The sequence below is a fragment of the Salmo trutta genome, chromosome 13, assembly GCF_901001165.1.
Source record: "Salmo trutta chromosome 13, fSalTru1.1, whole genome shotgun sequence".
Classification (NCBI taxonomy): domain Eukaryota; kingdom Metazoa; phylum Chordata; class Actinopteri; order Salmoniformes; family Salmonidae; genus Salmo; species Salmo trutta.
This window is the reverse complement of record NC_042969.1, coordinates 67248153-67265284: the sequence shown is the minus strand read 5'-3', so window position 1 is coordinate 67265284 and position 17132 is coordinate 67248153. Positions and strand designations below refer to the sequence as shown.

The following is a 17132-nucleotide window of genomic DNA, read 5'->3' as shown; positions in this document are numbered from 1 at the left end:
ACTGTTATATCCAATAAATCCATTGACTAATGCACCATGGAAAGATAAAAGCAGGAACTTCAATATGCATTACAGGGATTCCACAGCAATCTGTACATTTACTTCAAAAGCTGAAACATGGCAGAAATGGAAACCGTGCTAGTCATTCCCCATTCAAAACTTATAGGGGATCTTCAATACCTTATTATTCACAGACACGATTAGGAATGCTCATTGAGCAATGACCATTAGTTTTGTGTTACTTTTTCTAATATGAAAACAAAACATTTTAACAAAACAATGTCATGCAAAAATGATATTCAAAGTGTATCATAATATCCATAAAATATACAATGGCAGTCAAAATAATACATACAGAATTCCTTGTGTACTGGCTACTGTTTGAAAAATTCTAATGTTTTAAACATCATTACAATTAAAACGTCTTCAATCTAAAGTAGAAGTAACATATTTTCTTCCCTTTCATATTGAGATATATTCCTCGCAATAGCAACACGAGTCAACAGATTAGATAAAGGCCTAAGACAACAATAAAATTGTGTTTGAAGGTCCTTGTAAGGTTTCTAAATATATATTCAATATATTAAAGTCAGTATATTATTCAAGAACAAACTCAAACTTGTTTTATCTGTAGAAGAGAATTATTTGATCTGGATTTGACCCTGTGCTGAAAACACTGGGTAATATATGCACTGTATTTGAACACGTACAAGCATTACTATTACATTGGTCCTTCACTGACCATTGAGGGTATGAGTATGATGACCCAGAGAAAACCATATTGTAGCGACCTTAGCCCAACACCTAGTGACCTCATCAAGGGGATCGGACCTCTTGGCATAACAGTTAAGGCGTTGGCTTAACAGTTGCTGGACCCAGGTTCGAGTCCTGGTTGGGACTACCCCCCGAATTCACTATAATATCATGATGTTGAAACAACACAACAGCCTGTTGCCCCGACCCACATCTGACAGACAAACCAACAATGCTTATGACCATGGCAGCAACTCCAGTCAGTCTTTTAGCCACAGAACAAACATAAAAGGGATGTTTCAGGATGTCTGATAGAGCAGGAGAGGTCATATTTATGCTTGAGTTAAGAGGGACAGTACAGTTTGATATTGATGAGAGCTGTTTACAATAGATTTTAGATAGTCTGGAAATGACTCATATGTGTTGTTGGCTGCTTCTACAGTACACAGCAGAGAGAGAGAGTGCTTCTAAAAGCCTGGTACACAAGCTAAGATAGAGCTGCAGGACAACTAGAGAAGAAGTGCCGTGTCATTCAATCTCCTCTGAAAGCTAACTGCAGCAAAAAGGATCTGGTGGAGTCGACAGGCTTGAGGGGAAAAAAGAAAACAACAATTACGAAAGAAATAGAACAAGGCACAAAATTGTCTGTAAAATAATTGAACTGTACAGAATGGGCCCCAGCAGTCCAGGAGAGGTTGGATGGGCGAATCCACGACAAAGCAATGAAGCCTCCAACTACTCATCCACTCTAATCCTCCTCTCCTCTAGAGTTCTCATCATTCTTCTCTTCTCTTCTCCTTTCCCCACCTCTCATCTTTCCTTCTCAGCTGCACCAGTTCGACCTCCCTCGTTACCCCCCTCCCCCTCCCCCACCCTCTCAGAGTTAGATATAGTGCTCCTACAGGACGCCCCCCCCCCTCAACATAAGACCCCCATGGCCTCTCATCATTAGATGTAGTACTCCTTCTTCTCTTCCGTGTTGTTGTGTCCCCCCTCTGCATTAATGATGGCCGTGTCTGCATCTGCTGCGTCGTCTGCCCCTTTGGCTTCATGTGTGAAGTAGGTGCCTGCAACGAATAAACAAATTCATGAACACCCCTGTTGGACTCAAATGAATGGTAATGAATCTCTACAGCTAGTCCACCTCTAGGTCTATGAATTATCAATGATAGTGTACACCAGTTCATCTCAAGCCAGTGGAAGCATTGTAACAGCCAGGGGACCCAGGTGAGCCGTTATACCTTTGTGTCTGGCGAAGTAGCGCCCCAGGACGATGAGTGCACAGAGGATAGCGAACATCACCACGGCAACCACGCCCCCGATGACAGCGTGGTCTATCTTCTGTGGCGCCCCCTCACCAGCTCTGGAGTCTGGAAACAAGCCAATCACAGCCTCTTAAAACAATGATCCCCAGACCCCTTCTTTGAGCCAATCACAGCTACAGTTGAAGTCGGAAGTTTACAAACACTTAGGTTGGAGTCATTAAAACTCGTTTTTCAACCATTCCACAAATGTCTTGTTAACAAATTATAGTTTTGGCAAGTCGGTTAGGACATCTACTTGGTGCATGACACAAGTAATTTTTCCAACAATTGTTTACAGACAGATTATTTCACTTATAATTCACTGTATCACAATTCCAGTGGGTCAGAAGTTTAGATACACTAAATTGACTGTGCCTTTGAACAGCTTGGAAAATTCCAGAAAATGATGTCATGGCTTTAGAAGCTTCTGATAGGCTAATTGACATCATTTGAGTCAATTGGAGGTGTGCCTGTGGATGTATTTCAAGGCCTACCTTCAACCTCAGTGCCTCTTTGCTTGACATCATGGGAAAATCAAAAGATATCAGCCAAGACCTCAGAATAATAATTGTAGACCTCCACAAGTCTGGTTCATCCTTGGGAGCAATTTCCAAACGCCTGAAGGTACCATGTTCATCTGTACAAACAATAGTACGCAAGTATAAACACCATGGGACCACGCAGCCGTCATACCTCTCAGGAAGGAGAAGCGTTCTGTCTCCTAGAGATGAACGCACTTTGGTGCGAAAAGTGCTAATCAATCCCAGAACAACAGCAAAGGTCCTTGTGAAGATGCTGGAGGAAACAGGTACAAAAGTATCTATATCCACAGTAAAACGAGTCCTATATCGAAATAACCTGAAAGGCCGCTCAGCAAGGAAGAAGCCACTGCTCCAAAACCGGCATGAAAAAGCCAGACTACGGTTTGCAACTGCACATGGGGACAAAGATCGTACTTTTGGAGAAATGTCCTCTGGTCTGATGAAACAAAAATAGAACTGTTTGGCCATAATGACCATCGTTATGTTTGGAGGAAAAAGGGTGAGGTTTGCAAGCCGAAGAACACCATCCCAACCTTGAAGCACGGGGGTGGCAGCATCATGTTATGGGGGTGCTTTGCTGCAGGAGGGACTGGTGCACTTCACAAAATAGATGGCATCATGAGGGAGGAAAATTATTTGGATATATTGAAGCAACATCTCAAGACATCAGTCAGGAAGTTAAAGCTTGGTTGCTAATGGGTCTTCCAAATGGACAATGACCCCAAGCATACTTCCAAAGTTGTGGCAAAATGGCTTAAGGACAACAAATTCAAGGTATTGGAGTGGCCATCACAAAGCGCTGAGCTCAATCCTATATAAAATCTGTGGGCAGAACTGAAAAAGTGTGTGTGAGCAAGGAGGCCTACAAACCTGATTCAGTTACACCAGCTCTGTCAGAAGGAATTGGCCAAAATTCCCCCAACTTATTGTGGGAAGCTTGTGGAAGGCTACCCGAAACGTTTGACCCAAGTTAAACAATTTAACGGCAATGCTACCAAATACTAATTGAGTGTATGTAAACTTCTGAGCCACTAGGAATGTGATGAATGAAATAAAAGCTGAAATAAATCATTCTCTCTACTATTATTCTGACATTTCACATTCTTAAAATAAAGTGGTGATCCTAACTGACCTAAGACAGGGAATTTTTACTAGGATTAAATGTCAGGAATTGTGAAAATCTGAGTTTAAATGTATTTGGCTAAGGTGTATGTAAACTTCCGACTTCAACTGTATCAGAGCAGTGACTCACTTCTGATTAAATCACAGAGCAGGAGACTGGAAGTAGCATAGTAATTTACAGTGTATTCAAAGTCAGTGTATTCAAAGACATCAGATAACATATGCTACCAGAAATACAGGGATGTAGGAAGACTACATTTATCAACTTCTACATAGAAGTCCATGGTCAACGATTGACCCATTCAGGGAGGTAGCTGCGACTCAATGAAATTCTATTAGAGCTATTCTGTTACAGGGTGTGTTGTTCAACAATGAAGGACAATGACGCATTGTACAACATGAAGCAGTGGAGTGAAAACAGTGTTTTCAGTTCAAATCAACATTCAAATGTATGATTAACCTCCTCCCACTCTGTCACACCTTCTCTTCCCTTCCCACTGTGGCTGTATGCGCTGTAGAACAGAATAGCCCACTTCATTTCGGTTTCATTACTTTTTCTGCATACAGTTGAAGGGCACTTCTGGATGATGTTATTCAAACTACCAAATACAAGTCTAATGTATATGTATGTGTTACATAATGAAGACCCCATGGCCATTCAAACTGATACTGCACTGCCGTGAATGAGGCCTCAATCGTCATCTGTATCTACAGTATGTCATTTATAAGTGATTAGTCCTTGTCTGTATGTGGCGATGGACATTCACAACAGGATATCTACAACGCTTGTTCTCTGTGCTTTCAGATAGAGTTCTCCAGATTTCATTCTATGACACTCTATCATATTTCCAAATACCACTTATTCTGGGAGGCTAGAGCTTTTCATCTCCAAAAAGTATTTGTGTAAAATGTTCTGAGACTGTTACATAAAAATCATATACTTGACATACCCCACAATTTCAACAGAAACAGTCCAGGGAACTGTAAAATACACTGATTTAAGAGGTAATATCAGGAAGTTATAAACCTCAATCATCGGGAGTAGACACAAGCACATAGATAAATCTGGCTGCAATGTGCTGTCCCCTCTCACAGAAATACATTTCACCCACGGGAATCCAAAAATTGATCGTTGTCCACTGTTTAGGGAGATTTATACGTCTGGTAGCTACAAAAGAACAAGGCAAGGCATTAAATCTCCAAACATTCCACATTTTCGGCACTCGAGGTCTACAGATTAAGTGTGGGGACCTGTATCAGTTGAGACTGATGGAGGGGTGAAGAGGAGAGGTGAGAGAAGGGGTGTTACTTTACTGCCTGAAGGAGAGACTCCATTTCCCATCAGTCCCCTCTAATCATGAACTGAAATTGGATGGTTTTGAATAAAGATTATGATTAGGAGAAATTACTTTCTTTCTGAATGCGAATGGGAAAAGCCTAAAATGTCTGACACCTACTTAACTTGAATAGAGAGTAAAGACATGCTTCAATGCCATTTCCTCTTCAAAATGGACTTACCTCCACCAAGCAGGGGCAGAGCTCACATACTGTTGACACAGACTAGAGTCTCATCTGCTGCTGCTGTTGGTTGTATCTGAGGCAGGATGAGCCGAGCAGAGCAGAGCTGTTTGTTTCCAGTATCAGGGACATCTTGTAGCACAGCACAGAATGCTCCCTGAGGAGAGGGAAGGGCCCGTGCTCCATGCTAATCAACATCAACCCGCTAAATGGACTGAGCCGAGGAGCCCTGTCACATCCCCTCACTCGCCCCGGCCCCGGCCCGCCCCGCCCCGCCTCACCCTCACCTTGCCCCCCACCGCCTTCCATTTAACACCTGAACCAGCCAAACGTCTGGGAGCACAACCAGCCTGCCACAGCGCACAGAGGGGAAAATGGAGCGGGTTTCTTTCACACAAAGAATTGGGCCCGTCTATATCATTGAACGTATCTAAAAGGTATTACAAAGTATCAGCAGGGGGACTGTAAAATCTATAACCCGTCACTAACGTCTAATGGCTAGATGAATGACAGATCTGTAATGGAATCGTCCCATGCTGTTGCCCTGTCTGGAGTCATTCAATTGTTCTGCCTTTTAGTTCAGAACCACATTAGAGGTCCTTTATGGCATTGCACACAAACTAAATAGAATTTTGATTATGTTTAAAATGTGGAAGTGCTCTAACAGTCGGCCATTACCTCCCACATAGTCCTGCTGTTGGCTGGGGAGCTGTGACATGCCCACACCTTGGTCCTGACAGGATGTAGCTGGGGGAGCTGTGACATGCCCACACCTCGGTCCTGACAGGATGTAGCTGGGGGAGCAGTGACATGCCCACACCTCGGTCCTGACAGGATGTGGCTGAGGGAGCTGTGACATGCCCACACCTCGGTCCTGACAGGATGTAGCTGGGGGAGCTGTGACATGCCCACAACTCGGTCCTGACAGGATGTGGCTGAGGGAGCAGTGACATGCCCACACCTCGGTCCTGACAGGATGTGGCTGAGGGAGCTGTGACATGCCCACACCTCGGTCCTGACAGGATGTGGCTGAGGGAGCAGTGACATGCCCACACCTCGGTCCTGACAGGATGTGGCTGGGGAGCTGTGACATGCCCACACCTCGGTCCTGACAGGTTGTGGCTGGGGAGCTATGACATGCCCACACCTCGGTCCTGACAGGATGTGGCTGAGGGAGCAGTGACATGCCCACACCTCGGTCCTGACAGGATGTGGCTGAGGGAGCAGTGACATGCCCACACCTCGGTCCTGACAGGATGTGGCTGAGGGAGCAGTGACATGCCCACACCTCGGTCCTGACAGGATGTGGCTGAGGGAGCAGTGACATGCCCACACCTCGGTCCTGACAGGATGTGGCTGGGGAGCTGTGACATGCCCACACCTCGGTCCTGACAGGATGTGGCTGAGGGAGCAGTGACATGCCCACACCTCGGTCCTGACAGGATGTGGCTGAGGGAGCAGTGACATGCCCACACCTCTGTCCTGACAGGATGTGGCTGAGGGAGCAGTGACATGCCCACACCTCGGTCCTGACAGGATGTGGCTGAGGGAGCAGTGACATGCCCACACCTCGGTCCTGACAGGATGTGGCTGAGGGAGCAGTGACATGCCCACACCTCGGTCCTGACAAGATGTAGCTGGGGGAGCTGTGACATGCCCACACCTCGGTCCTGACAGGATGTGGCTGAGGGAGCAGTGACATGCCCACACCTCGGTCCTGACAGGATGTAGCTGGGGGAGCTGTGACATGCCCACACTTCGGTCCTGGCAGGATGTGGCTGGGGTGCTGTGACATGCCCACACCTCGGTCCTGACAGGATGTAGCTGGGGGAGCTGTGACATGCCCACACCTCGGTCCTGACAGGATGTAGCTGGGGGAGCTGTGACATGCCCACACCTCGGTCCTGACAGGATGTAGCTGGGGGAGCAGTGACATGCCCACACCTCAGTCCTGGCAGGATGAGCACAGCCAGGTTAATTTATGGAGGAATAAAGAGGATTTGTGGCTGATGCCCACATCGTTCGGCACAGCACTGAAATGTGCTCTGCTGGAGTGAAGGGGCTACATGCTTTATGGTTCCCTCTGTCTCTGTGTCTGTTCTGGAATGACAAATTATACATAGCCAGGTCACTAACCAGCAGCCTCGAACTGACTGACTGGCTGACTTAGTGACTGATTGACTGACTGACTAACTGACTGGCTGACTGACTATCTTAGTGACTTACTGAATGAGTGACTGGCTTAGTGACTTACTGAATGAGTGAGTGACTGACTGAATGACTGCCTGACTGACGTATTGACTGACTTAGTAACTAACTGATTGACTTAGTAACTGACTGATTGACTGACTTAGTAACTGACTGATTGACTGAATGATGTATTGACTGATTGACTGACTTAGTAACTGACTGAATTACTGACTTAGTAACTGACTGATTGACTGACTTGGTAACTGACTGAATGACTTAGTAACTGACTGATTGACTGCCTGACTGACGTTTTGACTGATTGACTGACTTAGTAACTGACTGAATGACTGCCTGACTAACGTTTTGACTGATTGACTGACTTAGTAACTGACTGAATGACTGCCTGACTAACGTTTTGACTGATTGACTGACTTAGTAACTGACTGAATGACTGCCTGACTAACATTTTGACTGATTGACTGACTTAGTAACTGACTGAATGACTGCCTGACTAACGTTTTGACTGATTGACTGACTTAGTAACTGACTGAATGACTGCCTGACTGACGTTTTGACTGATTGACTGACTTAGTAACTGACTGAATGACTGCCTGACTAACGTTTTGACTGATTGACTGACTTAGTAACTGACTGAATGACTGCCTGACTAACTTTTTGACTGATTGACTGACTTAGTAACTGACTGAATTACTGCCTGACTAACGTTTTGACTGATTGACTGACTTAGTAACTGACTGAATGACTGCCTGACTAACGTTTTGACTGATTGACTGACTTAGTAACTGACTGAATGACTGCCTGACTAACGTTTTGACTGATTGACTGACTTAGTAACTGACTGAATGACTGCCTGACTAACGTTTTGACTGATTGACTGACTTAGTAACTGACTGAATGACTGCCTGACTAACGTTTTGACTGATTGACTGACTTAGAAACTGACTGAATGACTGCCTGACTAACGTTTTGACTGATTGACTGACTTAGTAACTGACTGAATGACTGCCTGACTAACGTTTTGACTGATTGACTGACTTAGTAACTGACTGAATGACTGCCTGACTAACGTTTTGACTGATTGACTGACTTAGTAACTGACTGAATGACTGCCTGACTAACGTTTTGACTGATTGACTGACTTAGAAACCGGGGATCAGTTGTGTGTATCTCTGTCCCCTGGCTGATTACATGGGATATTGATTTCATTAGTCATACTGGAACTCACTTGTATGCACACTGTGGATTTACAGATGTAATTACACACATTTAATTGCAATGATGACTCTTGTGAATTGATGGAAAAAGCTCATAACATATTAGGCAAGGGGCCAAATTCAATCTCACCCTCCATTGCAATATGTTTGTGGAGTATGTGGCCTGCTCTCACACACTCCTGAAGAAGACTGGAAGCATCTACTTTGTAGCAGAGTCTACTTGGTAGTAGCAGAGTCGACTTGGTAGTAGAAGAGGCTACTTGGTAGTAGAAGAGGCTACTTGGTAGTAGAAGAGGCTACTTGGTAGTAGCAGAGTCGACTTGGTAGTAGCAGAGTGTACTTAGTAGTAGCAGAGTGTACTTGGTAGTAGCAGAGTCTACTTGGTAGTAGCAGAGTCGACTTGGTAGTAGCAGAGTGTACTTAGTAGTAGCAGAGTGTACTTGGTAGTAGCAGAGTCTACTTGGTAGTAGCAGTGTCTACTTGGTAGTAGCAGAGTGTACTTAGTAGTAGCAGAGTGTACTTGGTAGTAGCAGAGTGTACTTGGTAGTAGCAGAGTGTACTTGGTAGTAGCAGAGTGTACTTGGTAGTAGCAGAGGCTACTTGGTAGTAGCAGAGTGTACTTGGTAGTAGCAGAGGCTACTTGGTAGTAGAAGAGGCTACTTGGTAGTAGAAGAGGCTACTTGGTAGTAGAAGAGGCAACTTGGTAGTAGAAGAGGCTACTTGGTAGTAGAAGAGGCTACTTGGTAGTAGCAGAGTCGACTTGGTAGTGGCAGAGTGTACTTACTAGTAGCAGAGTGTACTTAGTAGTAGCAGAGTGTACTTGGTAGTAGCAGAGTCTACTTGGTAGTAGCAGAGTCGACTTGGTAGTAGCAGAGTCGACTTGGTAGTAGCAGAGTCGACTTGGTAGTAGCAGAGGCTACTTGGTAGTAGCAGAGTTGACTTGGTAGTAGCAGAGTGTACTTGGTAGTAGCAGAGGCTACTTGGTAGTAGCAGAGGCTACTTGGTAGTAGAAGAGGCAACTTGGTAGTAGAAGAGGCTACTTTGTAGTAGCAGAGTCGACTTGGTAGTAGCAGAGTGTACTTAGTAGTAGCAGAGTGTACTTGGTAGTAGCAGAGTGTACTTAGTAGTAGCAGAGTGTACTTAGTAGTAGCAGAGTGTACTTGGTAGTAGCAGAGTGTACTTGGTAGTAGCAGAGTGTACTTAGTAGTAGCAGAGTGTACTTGGTAGTAGCAGAGTGTACTTGGTAGTAGCAGAGGCTACTTGGTAGTAGCAGTGTGTACTTAGTAGTAGCAGAGTCTACTTGGTAGTAGCAGAGTGTACTTAGTAGTAGCAGAGGCTACTTGGTAGTAGCAGAGTCGACTTGGTAGTAGCAGAGTCGACTTGGTAGTAGCAGAGTCGACTTGGTAGAAGCAGAGCCTACTTGGTAGTAGCAGAGTGTATTTAGTAGTAGCAGAGTCGACTTGGTAGTAGCAGAGTGTACTTAGTAGTAGCAGAGTCGACTTGGTAGTAGCAGAGTGTACTTAGTAGTAGCAGAGTGTACTTAGTAGTAGCAGAGTCTACTTGGTAATAGCAAAAGCTTTTTAAGCATGTTGTTTTGTTGAAAAAGAGCTGCAGATGTAGAATCTTAATTTTATCACCCGGTTGCAGGATAACTTCCCTGCAATGCAGGAAATGTAATACCTGTAGCGTATTTGAGGTTTAAAATGGTTTCTGAAGTTGGTAATTTCCACTTTGAAATTTCAGACTTGATTTATCAACCTACAAAAAAGTCCATTAAATATAATGCACACAATAATTCAAAGTTCCTGTTGCTGCAGGATTATTTTCCTGCTGTAGCAAACTGGCTAAAATTAAGATCCTACATCTGTACAGGATAAATATGGCAATTCAGGCTGGACTGAATTCAAATGAGCCTTAGATTGCCTAGTTAAATAAAGGTCAAATAAAACAAATCAAAAAGATTTGAAAGCATCTTTGTTGAGGTCAGTTCATAGAGTGCAGGCATCACTTAGGGCTGTGAGGTCAATCCTGTATGTGTTGTTTGGAAGGAAAATGAAAAAAGAAAAGTTTTAATTTATGTTTTCATTAAAACAAAAAACATCTTATTCTAGACAGGGTCATCTAAAAATCTCCAACTGCACTGCTGAAAAATATGAGCATTGTCCTCAATACAATTGCAATGCCTCGACCTTCTTCAGCACAATAGAGATTCAGAGACAGATTTGCTTTATCAATTCTGAACAAAGCAGTGAAGATTCACAGACTCAACCGGGACATTCTATCGAGGTGTGAAAATACAGATGAAGTACTATTGGCAACACATCAAATCTGTGAATGGAGAGTTAACTGTGAACTCTGTACCTTGGGATGTTAGCAAACATGTAGTTGGGAAAACTTTGGATTGACAAAACAAGCTTCTTGACTAAACAAAAAAGGACATTGTGAATGCTGCCTGCTTCTACCTAGTTTTTGAAGCTGTTTTTCTGGAGGTCATGGCTAAGAAAAGTGATTGACAAGCTAATGGAAAAGATGTTCCAGTGCTCTGCCCTGCTCTCACAGTAGCTACTGCACCACAACATAACCAACTCTAACCTCCTCAGAAAGAATATTCAAGGAACTGAGTTCCCTGAACTTCTAATGCCAAATATTGTTACCCTTTTCAGGGTCAGCAGGTAGACAAACTAACAAACCACTTCTGGTTAGACATTCTACTGTGGTGCATGTCAACCTAAGAATGTTGAAAGGGTTCATCATGGGTTTTGAGGAATATTGAATCTATCTGTGCCTGTTTTCCTTTTTTTACCTCAAATATTCCCAAATATGCTCTTCTAACATCACAACATCAGTTCCTCAAGAGCTGAGAAAAGTTTTAAAGTTAAGTATCCATATTTCAAGTTAAAATCAGGCCATATGAGAAAACCATCTTCATTTAGTATGATACTCTTTGAACATCCCCATCCTGGCACAGTAAAACCCATATACCCCTGGAGACCAATTAGAACGGACTATTGTACAGACTAGAATGGAGCCAGTGGCTCATTTTCTCCACATATAAATATCATTTATTTTTTGTTGATAAATCAAGGAAGCAAAGCACACCCATTACAAAGGGAACCAATCTGCTAATCTGAGCCAAAACTCATTTGCATATTAAATAAGAATTGAATGTTAAGCCTCAAAGGCTAATGATATACAGTGTTAGGTGTTTGCATTAAATGTTCAACAAATGCTATAATGTTTGATGAACAATGAATGAACACACATTTGTGCATTCTTATTCAGGCCTGGCTCTAACACTATTGACTCAGACAGTTAGTGTGTATTAAAACCTGTTGAGGATAGGGGGCAGTATTTTCACGGCCGGATGAAAAACGTACCCAAATTAAACTGCCTACTACTCGGACCCAGAAACTAGAATATGCATATTATTAGTAGATTTGGATGGAAAACACTCTGAAGTTTCTAAAACTGTTTGAATGATGTCTGTGAGTATAACAGAACTCATATGGCAGGCAAAACCCTGAGAAAAATCCAACCAGAAAGTTGGAAATCTGAGAATTGTAGTTCTTCTTTTGAATCCCTATCGAAACTACAGTGTCTGTGGGGTCACGTTGCACTTCCTAAGGCTTCCATTGGCTGTCAACAGCCTTTAGAACGTTTTTTCATCCTTCTCCTGTTACTGGGCAGAGAATAGTAGCTCAGTCAATGAGTGGACTGCCTGAGGACAAAGGGCTTGGTTATGCGCGAGCCCGCGATCGCGCCGTTGCTTCTTTTTCTCCTGGAATGAATACGCTATTGTCCGGTTGGAATATTATCGCATTTTTACATTAAAAATACCATAAAGATTGATTGTAAACAACGTTTGACATGTTTCTACGAACGGTAATGGAACATTTTGACTTTTCGTGTCTCGATTTGTGATCGCGCATTATGCCTTTGGATAGTGATCTGAACGCACGAACAAAACAGAGGTATTTTGACATAAATATGGAGTAATTCGAACAAAAAGAACATTTCTTGTGGAAGTAGGAGTCCTGGGACTGCATTCCGCCGAAGATCAGCAAAGGTAAGGAATGATTTATAACACTAATTCAAAGTTTTGTTGATGCCAGAACTTGGCGGGTAGCTGTATAGCTTGCATTGATGGTTGAGCTATGTACTCAGAATATTGAACAATGTGCATTCTCCGTAAAGTTATTTTGAAATCTGACACAGCGGTTGCATCAAGGAGTAGTGTATCTATAATTCTTTAAATAATTGTTATATATTTTGTCAACGTTTATGATGAGTATTTTTGTAAATGAATGTGCTCATTCACCGAAAGTTTTGGTGGAAATACATTTTCTGAACAACACGCGCCAATGTAAAATGCTCTTTTTGGATATAAATATGAACTTGATCGAACAAAACATACACGTATTGTGTAACATGATGTCCTATGAGTGTCATCTCTTGACCCAAATTGCTATAGACCTATATCCATCCTACCTTGCCTTTCTAAGGTCTTCAAAAGCCAAGTCAACAAACAGATTACCGACCATTTCGAATCCCACCGCACCTTTTCCGCTATGCAATCTGGTTTCAGAGCTGGTCATGGGTGCACCTCAGCCACGCACAAGGTCCTAAATGATATCGTAACCGCCATCGATAAGAAACAACACTGTGCTGCCGTTTTCATTGACCTGGCCAAAGCTTTCGACTCTGTCAATCACCACATCCTCATCGGCAGACTCATTAGCCTTGGTTTCTCAAATGATTGCATCGCCTGGTTCACCAACTACTTCTCTGATAGAGTTCAGTGTGTCAAATCGGAGGGCCTGTTGTCTGGCAGTCTCTATGGCAGTCTCTATGGGGGTGCCACAGGGTTCAATTCTTGGGCCAACTCTTTTCTCTGTATACATCAATGATGTCGCTCTTGCTGCTGGTGAGTCTCTGATCCACCTCTACGCAGACGACACCATTCTGTATACTTCTGGCCCTTCTTTGGACAACAACCCTCCAGACGAGCTTCAATGGCATACAACTCTCCTTCCGTGGCCTCCAACTGCTCCTAAATACAAGTAAAACTAAATGCATGCTCTTCAACCGATTGCTGCCTGCACCTGCCCGCCTGTCCTGCATCACTACTCTGGACGGTTCTGACTTAGAATATGTGGACAACTACAAATACCTAGGTGTCTGGTTAGACTGTAAACTCTCCTTCCAGACTCACATCAAACATCTCCAATCCAAAGTTAAATCAAGAATTGGCTTCCTATTTCGCAACAAAGCATCCTTCACTCATGCTGCCAAACATACCCTCGTAAAACTGACCATCCTACCGATCCTCGACTTTGGCGATGTCATTTACAAAATAGCCTCCAACAAAATAGCCTCCAACAAACTGGATGCAGTCTATCACAGTGCCATCCGTTTTGTCACCAAAGCCCCATATACTACCCACCACTGCGACCTGTACGCTCTCGTTGGCTGGCCTTCGCTTCATAATCGTCGCCAAACCCACTGGCTTCAGGTCATCTACAAGACCCTGCTAGGTAAAGTCCCCCCTTATCTCCACTCACTGGTCACCATAGCAGCACCCACCTGTAGCACGCGCTCCAGCAGGTATATCTCTCTGGTCACCCCCAAAGCCAATTCCTCCTTTGGCTCTCTTTCCAGTTCTCTGCTGCCAATGACTGGAACGAACTACAAAAATCTCTGAAACTGGGAACACTTATCTCCCTCACTAGCTTTAACCTGTTATGGATAGGGGGCAGTATTTTCACGGCCGGATAAAGAACGTACCCGATTTAATCTGTTTATTACTCCTGCCCAGAAACTAGAATATGCATATAATTGTTTGATTTGGATAGAAAACACCCTAAAGTTTCTAAAACTGTTTGAATGGTGTATGTGAGTATAAAAGAACTCATATGGCAGGCCAAAACCGGAGAAGATTCCAAAAAGGAAGTGCCCACTCTGACCATTTCTGGCCTTCTTTAGCCTCTTTATTGAAAACAGACGATCTCTGCTGTAACGTGACACTTTCTAAGGCTCCCATAGGCTCTCAGAAGGCGCCAGAACGTTGAATGATGACTTTGCAGTCCATGGCTGAAAAACAGTAGCGCATTTGGATAGTGGTCGATCTGAGAACAATGAGACAGGTGCGCGCGTGCACGTGAAGAGTCCATTTTACATTTTCAGTCTTTGAACGAAAACAACGACTCCCGGTCGGAATATTATCGCTATTTTACGAGAAAAATCACATAAAAATGGATTTTAAACAGAGTTTGACATGCTTCGAAGTACGGTAATGGAATATTTTGAATTTTTTTGTCACGATACGCGCCGGCGCATCACCCTTCGTTACCCTTCAGATAGTGTCTTGAACGCACAAACAAAACGCCGCTATTTGGATATAACTATGGATTATTTGGAACCAAACCAACATTTGTTGTTGAAGTAGAAGTCCTGGGAGTGTATTCTGACGAAGAACAGCAAAGGTAATCCAATTTTTCATTATAGTAAATCTGAGTTTGGTGAGTACCAAACTTGGTGGGTGTCAAAATAGCTAGCCTTGTGATGGCCGGGCTATCTACTCAGAATATTGCAAAATGTGCTTTCACCGAAAAGCTATTTTAAAATCGGACACAGCGATTGCATAAATATCTATAATTCTTAAAATAATTGTTATGTTTTTTGTGAACGTTTATCGTGAGTAATTTAGTAAATTCACCGGAAGTGTTTGGTGGGAATGCTAGTTCTGAACGTCACATGCTAATGTAAAAAGCTGGTTTTTGATATAAATATGAACTTGATTGAACAAAACATGCATGTATTGTATAACATAATGTCAGAGGAGTGTCATCTGATGAAGATCATCAAAGGTTAGTGCTGCATTTAGCTGCGGTTTTGGTTTTTATGACATTATACATGACATTATATGCTAGCTTGAAAAATGGGTGTCTGATTATTTCTGGCTGGATACTCTCCTGACATAATCTAATGTTTTGCTTTCGTTGTAAAGCCTTTTTGAAATCGGACAGTGTGGTTAGATAAAGGAGAGTCTTGTCTTTAAAATGGTGTAAAATAGTCATATGTTTGAAAAATTGAAGTTTTCGGATTTTCGAGGAATTTGTAATTCGCGCCACGCCCTATCATTGGATATTGGAGCGGTGTTCCGCTAGCGGAACATCTAGATGTATTAAGCACCAGCTGTCAGATCAGCTCACAGATCACTGCACCTGTACATAGCCCATCTATAATTTAGCTCAAACAACTACCTCTTCCCCTACTGTATTTATTTATTTTATTTTGCTCCTTTGCACCCCGTTAACTCTTTTTCTACTTTGCACTTTCTTCTACTACAAATCTACCATTCCAGTGTTTTACTTGTTATATTGTATTTACTTTGCCACCATGGACTTTTTTTTGCCTTTACCTCCCTTATCTCACCTCATTTGCTCACATTGTACATAGACTTATTTTTCTACTGTATTATTGACTGTATATTTGTTTTACTCCATGTGTAACTCTGTGTTGTTGTATGTTGTCGAACTGCTTTGCTCTATCTTGGCCAGGTCGCAATTGTAAATGAGAACTTGTTCTCAACTTGCCTACCTGGTTAAATAAAGGTGAAATAAATAAATAAAATCTGATGAAGATCGTCAAAGGTTAGTGCTTCATTTTAGCTGTATTTTGGGTTTTTGTGACACATCTCCTTGCTTGGAAAATGGCTGTGTGGTTATTGTTTGTCTATGTACTGTCCTAACATAATCTAATGTTTTGCTTTCGCTGTAAAGCCTTTTTGAAATCGGACAATGTACTTACATTAAGGAGAAGTGTATCTTTAAAATGGTGTAAAATAGTCGTATGTTTGAGAAATTGAAATTATTAGATTTTTGATGTTTTGTATTTCGCGCCCTGCTGTTCCATTGGATGTTGGCTAGGCGTTCCGCTAGCGGAACGTCTGTCCTCAACAGGTTTTAATTCATTGTTAATCCCTATGCAGTGAAACCGACCTATTGCAACTACTGATCACCTCTCTTTCATTTACAGTATATTTCATAATACACTAGTATGACTTTACTTCAGTCCTAAATGCATACATTACCATAAGGTGCCATCTAATTTCTAAGGTGCTAAACCAAGTGGGTGTATGTATTTGGAGGAGTCACTCAGTCAAAGCCGTGAACAGCTGAATCATTCATGTCTTCTTGCTTCTGTCTCAGCACCAGGAGAATCAGCATAATAAAGTCACACTCTGTCTGTCTGTCTGTCTGTCTGTCTGTCTGTCTGTCTGTCTGTCTGTCTGTCTGTCTGTCTGTCTGTCTGTCTGTCTGTCTGTCTGTCTGTCTGTCTGTCTGTCTGTGTCTGTCTGTCTGTCTGTCTGTCTGCAGAGCTATCTTTGGCAGTGCTTCAGCAGCACAACTAGGAGTGCCAAAGTTAGACACTGTACTGTTTCAACATCAGAACGTGGAAGACTTCTC

The 17132-nt window shown here is 42.9% G+C and overlaps 1 protein-coding gene across 3 annotated transcripts in view; it reads right to left on the bottom strand.

Annotated features, from left to right (window-relative positions):
- Positions 1–1690: 1690 nt before the first annotated feature.
- LOC115206377 (cell adhesion molecule 1) overlaps positions 1691–17132 on the bottom strand; it is a 163476-nt gene continuing 148034 nt past the window's right edge. For all 3 annotated transcript variants that reach the window (XM_029773249.1, XM_029773251.1, XM_029773250.1), the window contains 2 exons: positions 1995–2123; positions 1691–1820 (listed from right to left, as the gene is read on the bottom strand). In XM_029773249.1, the coding sequence (XP_029629109.1) occupies positions 1702–1820; positions 1995–2123 (248 nt within the window). In that variant the 3' untranslated portion in view covers positions 1691–1701. The remainder of the gene's footprint in view (positions 1821–1994; positions 2124–17132) is intronic.